The following is a 10,544-nucleotide window of genomic DNA, read 5'->3' on the forward strand; positions in this document are numbered from 1 at the left end:
AGGAGGAAAGAGAGAACTCCACCACTATGTTACCAGAGTAACAGCACTGGGAGATTGTTCTGTGCTTTACAAGACGAGCACAAAGTGCGGATCTCCTCCCACTTGGACAGCCCGATACGGTGTAAGAAATATGAAACTCCATATTTTCCAGCAGACTTAGGAAGTGCATTTTCCTTCTGGTAAACCTGGCATTAAGTCATCTTCTCTCGGAATTACTTAGGGAAAGGAAGCAAAATGTCACCAGAAATTCAGGCTCATTCTCCAAAGCTGTTTTCCTCTCTCCTCCCCACTCCGAAGGGATTTTATGCGAATGATTTACAATTAAAATCACTTCTCTGTATTTTAGTGTCAGAGATGTTCTGGGGAGCATTCAAAAGAAGAACTTTAACCTTTTAAGTCCTTCGCTGTGTAACCACTGACATATCGCTGACATTTCTCTCTTCCTCCGGCTTCAGCAGCTTATCATCTGTATGGAAACGACTGGCATGCCAAACATGCAAAACTCCTCAGACATTTGAATCTGTTTAGATCAGAACAACCAGAGCCCTACGGCAGAGTTAAAGAGGGATCTGGACAGCTTTCCTTCACAGAAGGCGGCTGTTGACGCTGCGCTTAGACCAACCTGCCCCGGTTTCAAAATTTCTGACTTTGCTTCAGCCCGAGGAGCAAAATACTACCCACGGCGCCGTCAATTCAGCACTTGGGCAAGTTTTTACCTCTTCAAAGTGTTTTTTCAACTTTTGCTAAATACTTCCATTGCCAGCAGCCTTGAGTTTCAATACATCAGGGTGTCAGGGTTCAACCTCTGGAAGCTCATTTCCTTTCTGAAGCTCAAAAGTCTGGAACTGGGACAGGGCGGGTATTAAATCCTGAGCTGTCCTTATCTACGGTCTGCCTCAGCCCAGACCCTGATGCATGGGCTAGTGAGCTGTGTTTGTAATCAAAGCATTCTGACTCCTTTGTTCTTTAGCTGGAAGACACATTCACAGGCAGAGGTTGAAACATTCCTGAGCCTAAGGCGAAGTAACTTTGGGAAAGTATCAGATAGGTGACGCTTCAGAGTGGAAAGTTCACAGCAAACAAAAAGGAAAAGCTTCATTCCACAGCAGGTGGTGAGTTTATGGAAATAATTACCACACAAAGTTATGCAACAGAAAATATTAGGTTCGGGGGGGCAACTGGACAGACTCATGGAGACGGGTCCATTCCGGATTATTGCCGGGACTATAAAAGGATGGAGAGGGCAAGTTGAATGCATTCGATAGTCCGTCCTTAAACACCGGGATAAATGTCCAGGAGAGCAGCTATCAGACAATTCTTCCAAACAGCCTTTGGCCCATTGTAAAACACACAACACTAAGCTGGAGATACCACTGTTTTACTCCACTAAGGACATTCCTTATGTCCTTAGAGCTGTGCCTGCCTCCCTTTCTCCTATCCCATTCAAAGGCAAAGAATGGGTTACACTCTCTTGCACGCTGCTGTGTTAATAGAAATGTCTTCTCAGGCCCACTCCAAAATTCCCTTTTGCATATTCCCTGAGGTTCTGGAAGTTCAGGTGTGGGTTGGGGCTAGGGCAGAAACTGGGATCGATTAATTAATGGTATTTATTAAATGCTTACTGTGTGTAGACACCTGCACTGAGCGCTTGGGAGAGAAGAATACCACAGATTTGGCAGACCCATTCCCTGCCCAAAGGAGCTAACAGTCTAGAGGGGAACACAGATATTAACATAAATGACAGACGAATACTTGGGTGCTGTGGGACTGAGAGTGGGGTGAATACTAAGTCTTCCCCCGACCTCCCACAGCACCCAGACCTCCAAAGACGCTACAGTGGTTCAAGAGGAGCAAACAAGTTTCAGGAAAGACACAGACTTGTTTAGGGGGAGGTAGGAAACACGATTGAAGTTTGTCGAAATCACGAAGGATGTGGACAAGGTAAACGCAGATTTGCTGTTCACCACAGCTCATCCCCCAGTCGAGGAGGCACCTATTTTTTTATGGTGTCTGTTAAGCACTTACTATGTACCAAGCACTGGGATAGATACAGTCAAGCATTCAAGCAATGTAGAAGCATTATGGCTTAGTGGAAAGAGCCTGGGCTTGAGAGTCAGAGGTCATGGGTTCTAATCCCAGCTCCACCACTTGTCTGCTGTGTGACCTTGACAAGTCACTTAACTTCTCTGTGCCTCAGTTCCCTCATCTGTAAAATAAGGACTAAGACTGTGAGCCCCACGTGGGACAACCTGATTACCTTGTATCTACCCCAGCGCTTAGAACAGTGCTTGGCACATAGTAAGCACTTAAATACCACTATTATTATTATTATTCTATCTCCAATGGGATGTTTGAAGGATGATTTTCATGCTTGACATCCTTCCTCATGGTCTATATGCATATATAGACATATATATACACACACATAAATCTAACATCTGTAATGCTACTTTCCTTCTAGTAACCCTTTATGGATTTCTTTTCCATGAGATGATCCATGAACCTACAGATATTATCAACCTGTACACCTTGTGGTAATGAATTTCATGTGCTTTCAGCCTATGTGAAGAAGTTTGCTTTTTAAAAAAAACACAACAAAAAACAGGTTGGACACAGTTCATGTCTCACATGGGGCTGTTTCGATCCTTATTTTACAGATGAGGAAACTGAGGAATGGAAAAGTGAAGTGACTTGTCCAAGGTCACACAGCAGACAAATGAGAGAGCCGGGATTAGAGCCCAGATCTTCTGACTCCGGGCCAGTCCTCTTTCCACTGGGTCACACTGCTTCCCAAACTATTGAGCTTCAAGAGGGTAAGTGGTTTTTGGTTTTGGTTTTTTTTAAAAAAGTAAACTTCTTCACATAGGCTGAAAGCACATGAAATTCATTACTACAAGGTGTATGGATTGAAAATATCTGTAGGTTCATGGATCACTTCATGGAAAAGAAATCCATATAGGCTTACTAGAAGGAAAGTAACATTACAGATGTTAGATTTATTTGTGTGTATATATACATATGCACACACACACACATATGTTTATGTATGCATATAGACCATGAGGAAGGATGTCAAGCATGAAAATTATCCTTCAAACATCCCACTGGAGACAGAATGCTTGACTGAATCAATCAATGGCATTTGACCCAGTGCTTAGAACAGTGCTTTGCACATAGTAAGCGCTTAACAAATGCCATCATTATTATTATTTGACAGACTTCTGTGTGCAGAAAACTGTTCTAAGAGCTTGAAAGTTGTCTCTATTGTTGTACTGTACTTTCCAAGTGCTTAGTACAGTGCTCTGCACACAGTAAGCACTCAATAAATACGACTGAATACTGTACTAAGAGCCTGGGAGAGTACAACACAAGAGAGTTGGGGGATTATCATCTCTGCCCTCATACATATTACTCTATTTTATTAATGTGCATTATAGCTATAATTCTATTTATTCTGACGTTTTTGACACCTGTCTACATGTTTCATTTTGTTGTCTGTCTCCCCCTTCTAGATTGGGAGCCCGCTGGGTAGGGACTGTCTATATGTTGCCAACTTGTACTTTCCAAGCGCTTAGTACAGTGCTCTGCACACAGGAAGTGCTGAATAAATACAACTGAACGAATGTAACACTTGCAGTTTAGCTGGGGAGGCAGACATTAAAAGAAATTAGGGGTAGAGGAAGCAACAGGGTATATCTACATGTACCTAAGTGCTGTGGGGCTGAGGTGAGGGTCAAAGTACTTACAGATACACACCCAAGTGCACAGGAAATGCAGAAGGAAGGAAGAAAAGGGTGGGAATTAGGCTCTAGTTGGGGAAGGCTTCTTGGAGGAGAAGTTATAGGGCCCTGAAGATGGGGAAACTGAGGGTCTGTCGGATATGAAAGGGGAGGGGGGTCCAGGCCAGGCTCGTGGGAAGATGTGAGAAAAGGGGTGATGGTGAGGAAAGAGGAGACGGAGGTCCAGTGAGAAGGTTGGTGTTAAAAGAGTTAAGTGTTCAAGTTGCGTGGTAGTGAAAGACTGAGACAATCCCTAACTGGGGGGGGGGGGGGGGGGGGGGGGGGGGGGGGGGGGGGGGGGGGGGGGGGGGGGGTCCCTCGAAGTTCAGTTCTGGGTCCCCTTCTATTCTCCATCTCCACCCACTCCCTTGGAGAACTCAACAGCTCCCATGGCTTCGACTACCACCTCTATGCGGATGATTCCCAAATCTACATCTCCAGCCCTGATCTCTCTCTCTCTCCCTCTCGTTAATCTCGCATCTCCTCCTGCCTTCAAGACCTCTCTTCTTGGATGTCCCACCGTCACCTCAAATTTAACAGGTCCAAAACAGAACTCTTTATCTTCCCACCCAAATCCCATCCTTCCCCCGACTTTCCCATCACCGTAGACGGCGGCACCACCACCCTTCCTGTCTCTCGATTCCGCAAGATGGGCCGTCATCCTTGATTCCTCTTTCTCATTCAACCCACATTTCCAACCGTCATTAAATCGTGTTGGTTCGACCTTCACAACATCGCTTAAAGTCTGCCCTTTCCTCTCCCTCCAAACCGCTACCACATTAATCCAAGCACTTATCCTATTCGATCGTATTTATTAAGGGCTTACTGTGTGCAGAGCCCTGTACTAAGCGCTTGGAAACGTACACTACAACAATAAAGAGTGGCAATCTCTGCCCACAACGAGCTCACAGTCCACACTGATTACTATATCAGGCTCCTTGCTGACCTCCCCGCCTCCTGCTTATTGTGGGTAGGGAACGTGTCTGTTATACTGTTCTTTTGTACTCTCCCAAGCGCTAAGTACAGTGCTCTGCACACAGTAAGCGCTCAATAAATACGATCCACTGACTGACTGAGGTAAAAGAGGAAGGGGGAGAGCTGACTGAATGCCTGGCTGGATGGACTACTGATTTAATTGAGTAATGTTAATTTTTTACATGCCTTATATAGGCCCGCTCTAGTTTGGCCCGGGCCCCTGGGGTTTTCTGAAAATGCACTAGTTGGAACCTGAATTCCCAAGGCAAGAGATAGGGCCGATTCACTTTTCCCAAGCCCTACAGACCTGTGATAGCCTGGGATCGCTCTGACCCTTGAACTCTTATAGTTGGGCAAGAATTGAGTGGGCTCAGGGAGTGCCTGGCATGGTGTTCACTGCTTTTTAACTCGTTGCGTAATTTCTCTCCCCAGATCTGCGCAGGGTTGGAGGAGAGGATGCAATAAGAATCTGAGTGGAAACTCTCATAGTAGTAAAGAAAACAGAAACAGCTGGAGCTTAGGAGAGGTTTTAACTCAGCTCTGAGACGCCACCAGGAATCCAGAGCTAAAAGGGTCCTTGAGTTCTCTTATCCTGTCTCCTACTTCCCTGAGCTATTTATTTGGAGTATCCCGAATTATTATTCACAGAGGACAATACCCAGGCTTTACTGAGCATCTGGTTCTATGAATAAAAGCAGAAATAAATTTGACTTCTCCACTTTGGAATCAGTATTGGATTTTCTTCACCTACTGAACCCTCTTTAGATTTGCAATTACTGGAGTCGGTTAAACTAAACTCACACTGCGAAAATCCCTGTCTGATTTTTAGATGATGGGTGTGAATTCTATTTATACTTAGCCTTATTCTTTCCAGTGCCTAAAAGAGTTCTGGAGGGGTCAGTAGGGATACCTCCCTTGCCCATCTGACTTTAGGGATGGAGAGAATTTAGATCATGGCAAATTTTCTCACTCTTTTTTTTTGGTTTGGTTTGGTTCACTGGGTGCTTTTCTTTTTGTTTTAATTTATGGACTCTCGTATCAGTTTGCATTTTTCTCTGATTCAGCTTCTGTGGAGTTTGCCTCTCCACTGACTTTACTGGAGGTCTTCGGATGCTAAAGCGCTTTAGTACAGTGCTCTGCACACAGTAAGCGCTCAATAAATACGATTGAATGAATGAATGAAGACCACTTGGCCAGGAGGGCTTTTCGGGGGGCAGAATATGGAGCGCAGGTCATTTCAGCACTTGGGGTGAGGGCGGGATGGAGGAGGGCATTATTCCTTCTGGCCACCAACCTCCATTCCCCAGGGGTCCACAGACGTCACCCCGTATTCCATCCCAAGTAACCAAAGCACTTTGGGCACCACTTGACTCGTTCAATCGTATTTACTGAGAGCTTACTGTGTGCAAAACTTTAAACTAAGCGCTTGGGATAGGGCAATCCAACAACAAACTGGCACAATTCCTGCCCATAATGATGATTTCTGAGAGCCACAGCATTTCTAGGGGTTGGGAGGCCCGGGGTGGTAATAACTGGCATAGTGAGAAGCAGCATTGCCCAGTGGAAAGAGCACGGGGCCGGAAACCGGGGGCCCTGGGTTCTAATCCTATCTTCGCCCCTTCCCTTCCGTGTGACCTGGGACATCTCATCTGCCTCCCCCTTCTACACTGAGCCCGCTGTTGAGTAGGGACCGTCTCTATATGAAGCCAACTTGTACTTCCCAAGCGCTTAGTACAGTGCTCTGCACACAGTAAGTGCTCAATAAATACGATTGAATGAATGAATGAATTAATCTGTCAAATGGGGATGAAGACTGGAACTCCCCTGTGGGACACAGATTGGGTCCCACCTGATGTCCTAGCGCTCAGAACAGTGCTCGGCGCGTAGAAGGAGGTTACCAAATACCACAATCATTTCTTAACCTCACTGAGCCTCAGCTGCCCCACCGGTAAAACGAACACCGGTCAGCTGTGTGACCTTGGGCAAGTCACTTCACTTCTCTGGGCTTCAGTTCCCCCATCTGGAAAATGGGCGTTAAGATTGTGGGCCCCATAAGGGACAGGGACTATGTGTTCCCCTGCAGCGCTTAGTCAAGTGCCTGGCACATAGTTAGCACTTAACAAACACTACAGTTATTATCATTCCTGAACTTGAAAGCCAAGCGGGCACCCGGTGTTTTCCCGAACAGGCAGGGAAGCCGGAAGAAAAAAGTTACCGCGACAATGGATGATACCAGGGAGTTTGCTGTGGGCAGGGATTGTCCCTCTTTATTGTTGATTTGCACTTTCCCAAGAGCTTAGTACAATGCTCTGCAAGTAGTGAGCGCTCAGTAAATATGATTGAATGAATAACAGGTGGGCAGCAACAGGTGTCACTGAGATAAAAGGCGGCAAGGAGGTGAGGGCTGGGGACGGCAGGGGGAAGGGGGAGGGGGAAGAGAGAGCGGGAAGGGAGAGGAAAAGAAGGAGAGGAGGAAGGGAGAGGATGAAGGGAGAAAAAGAGAGGAAGGGAGAGAAGGAGAGGAGGAAGGGGGAGAAGGAGAGGAGGAAGGGAGAGAAGGAGAGGAGGAAGGGAGAGAAGGAGAGGACGAAGGGAGAAAAAAAGAGGGAGGGAGAGGAAGAAGAGGAAAGAGAAAGAGAAAGGCAGGGAGAGGAGGAGTAGAGAGAAAGGCAGATGAAGGGAGCAGAAGGAAGAGAGGAAGGGAGAAGAGGGAGGAAGGGAGCATAAGGAAGACAGAGAAAGGGAGAAGAGGGAGGAAGGGGGGAAGAAGGAAGAGAGAGGAAAGGGGGAAGAGGAAGAGAGGAAGGGGGAAGAAGGAAGAGAGGAAGGGGGAAGAAGGAAGAGAGAAGGAAGAGAGAGAAAGGGAGAGGAAGAGAGAGAAAGGGAGAGAAAGGGAGAAGAGGGAGGAAGGGAGCAGAATGGAGGGAGAAGGAAGGGAGAGGAAGGGAGAAGGAGGAGGAAGGGAGAAGGAAGAGAGAGGAAGGGAGAAGAAGGAGGAAGGGAGAAGGAAGAGAGAGGGAGGAAGAAGAAGGAGGAAGGGAGAAGGAAGAGAGAGGGAGGGAGAAGAAGGAGGAAGGGAGAAGGAGGAGGAAGGGAGAAGGAAGAGAGAGGAAGGGAGCAGAAGGAGGAAGGGAGAAGGAAGAGAGAGGGAGGGAGAAGGAGGAGGAAGGGAGAAGAAGGAAGGGAGGGGAAAGGAGAAGGAGGAAGGGAGAAGGAAGGGAAGGGAAAGGAGAAGGAGGAAGGGAGCTGAAGGAAGAGAGGAAAGGAGAAGAAGGAGGAAGGAAGCAGAAGGAAGAGAGGAAAGGGGAAGAATGAGGAAGGGAGCAGAAGGAAGAGAGAGGAAAGGGGAAGAAGGAGGAAGGGAGCAGAAGGAAGAGAGAGGAAAGGGGAAGGAGGAGGAAGGGAGCAGAAGGAAGAGAGAGGAAAGGGGAAGGAGGAGGAAGGGAGCAGAAGGAGGAAGGGAGAAGGAAGAGAGAGGGAGGGAGAAGAAGGAGGAAGGGAGAAGAAGGAAGGGAGGGGAAAGGAGAAGGAGGAAGGGAGAAGGAAGGGAAGGGAAAGGAGAAGGAGGAAGGGAGCTGAAGGAAGAGAGGAAAGGAGAAGAAGGAGGAAGGAAGCAGAAGGAAGAGAGGAAAGGGGAAGAATGAGGAAGGGAGCAGAAGGAAGAGAGAGGAAAGGGGAAGAAGGAGGAAGGGAGCAGAAGGAAGAGAGAGGAAAGGGGAAGGAGGAGGAAGGGAGCAGAAGGAAGAGAGAGGAAAGGGGAAGGAGGAGGAAGGGAGCAGAAGGAAGAGAGAGGAAAGGGGAAGGAGGTGGAAGGGAGTAGAAGGAAGAGAGAGGAAAGGGGAAGGTGGAGGAAGGGAGCAGAAGGAAGAGAGAGGAAAGGGGAAGAAGGGGGAAGGGAGCAGAAGGAAGAGAGAGGAAAGGGGAAGGAGGAGGAAGGGAGCTGAAGGAAGAGAGAGGAAGGGAGCAGAGGGGGGAAGGGGGCAGGAGGAAGGGCGGATTGGGTGTCCGGGGTGTTTCTGACCGTGGGTTGCGGTGGCGTTGCGGGCTCTCCTGGCCAGGGTCTGCCGGACCTGCTCCTGGACGCGGAGGGTCTTGTCCCGGGGGTGGGGCCCCCCTTGTCCCCCGGCTCCGGCCGGTCCCCCATTGGGTCCCCCGGCTCCGGCGTTGGGTCCCCCATTGGGTCCCGGTCCCCCGGCTCCGGCGTTGGGTCCCCTTGGGCGGTGGCTCCGGAGGGCGGCGTCGGAGGGCAGGGCCAGGCTGGAGCTGTCGGGCAACGCGGGGCCCAGCACCGTGCGGATGTAGCCCCCGGGAACGCACACCGACGCCGCCATGCCGCCCGCACACACACCGCGCACGCACACACTACACACACCGCACACACACCGTGCAGACGGACGGACGGACAGACGGACAGAGCCAGGCGGGGCGGAGGGCGGTAGGTGCGGCCAGGTGCGCACACGCAGGCAGGCAGGCAGGCAGGCAGGCAGGCAGGCAGGCAGGCACAGACACACCTGCCCCCCACCCCCTCCCCCGTCCCGTCCCCTTTTTTTTCCCCTGTCCTTTTCCCCGCCGCTCCCCGCCCCTTTTGTCCCCTCCCCTGTCCCTCCCCTTCCCTTTCCTCCCCTCCCCTTTTTACTCCCCCCCCACCTTTGCTCCCCTGTCCCTTTCTCCCCCTCCCCGCTTCTCTTCTCCCCTCTTCCCTCCCCTTTTTTCTCCCCTCCCCTCTCCTTCCCTCCCCCTCGTCCCCTCCCTTTTCCTCCCCTCCCCTTTCCTCCCCTCCTTTTTCCCCTTTCCCCTTTTCCCCTTCCCTCCCCTCTCCTCTCCTCCCTTCCCCTTTTTTCTTCCCTCCCCCTTCCCTCTCTTCTTTTCCCCCTCCTCTTTTCCCCTTCCCTCCCCTCCCCTTTTCCCCCCTCCCCTCCCTATTCCCTCCCCTTCCCTCTCCCCTTTTCCCCTTCCCTGTCCTCCCCTTCTTCCCCCCTCCCTTCCCCTTCTTCTCCCCCTCCCTTCCCCTTCTTCTCCCCCCTTTCTTCCCCCTTCCCCTCCCTTTCTCCCCCTCCACTCTTCTCCCCTTTCCTTCCCCTTTTTCTCCCCTCCCCTCCCCCCCCGCTTCCCTTCCCCTCCCCTCCCCCCCGCTTCCCTTCCCCTTCCCCACCCCTCCCCCCCCGCTTCCCCACCCCTCCCCCCCCGCTTCCCTTCCCCCCTCCCCCCCCCGCTTCCCTTCCCCTTTATTCCCCTCCCCTTTTTTCCCATCCCCTCCTGTCTCCTCCCCTCTCCTTTCCCCTCTCCTTTCTTCCCCTCCCCTTTTTCTTCCCCTCCCCTTCCCTCTCCTTTTCTCCCCTTCCCCCCCTTTCCCTCTCTTCTCCCCTTTCCTCCCCTCCCCCTTTTCCCCCCTCTCCTTTTCTCTCCCTCCCCCTCCCCTTTTTCCTCCTTTCCTCTCCCCTCCCCCCTCCCCTCTCCTCCCCTTCCTTCCTCTCTTTTCCTCTTTTTTCCTCTCCTCCCCTCTCCTCCCCTTTCCTCCCCCTCCTCTCTCCTCCCCTTCCTTCCTCTCTTTTCCTCTTTTTTCCTCTCCTCCCCTCTCCTCCCCTTTCCTCCCCCTCCTCTTTTCTCCCCCTTCCCTCTCCTTTGTCCCCCCTCCTCCCCTCCCCTCCCCTCTCCCCCGGGGTTGGGCCATTCATTCCTTCATTCATTCAGTCGTATCTATGGATGGGGGAGAGAGGGATACCTGGGGAGGGGGATGGTATATTCATTCAGTCAGTCAGTCGTATTTATTGAGCGCTTACCGTGTGCAGA

General features: G+C 50.5%; 1 protein-coding gene across 1 annotated transcript in view; it reads right to left on the reverse strand.

The window, feature by feature from the left end:
* PKP2 (plakophilin 2) overlaps window positions 1–9,107 on the reverse strand; it is a 133,179-nt gene extending 124,072 nt beyond the window's left edge. The window contains exons 1-2 of the mRNA XM_038770857.1: window positions 8,980–9,107; window positions 8,776–8,889 (exon numbers count right to left, since the gene is read on the reverse strand). Coding sequence (XP_038626785.1) covers window positions 8,776–8,889; window positions 8,980–9,085 — 220 coding nt within the window. The 5' untranslated portion in view covers window positions 9,086–9,107. The remainder of the gene's footprint in view (window positions 1–8,775; window positions 8,890–8,979) is intronic.
* Between the last annotated feature and the right edge of the window lie 1,437 nt (window positions 9,108–10,544).

Source organism: Tachyglossus aculeatus, chromosome 2 (assembly GCF_015852505.1).
Source record: "Tachyglossus aculeatus isolate mTacAcu1 chromosome 2, mTacAcu1.pri, whole genome shotgun sequence".
In the NCBI taxonomy this organism is placed as follows: Eukaryota; Metazoa; Chordata; class Mammalia; order Monotremata; family Tachyglossidae; genus Tachyglossus; species Tachyglossus aculeatus.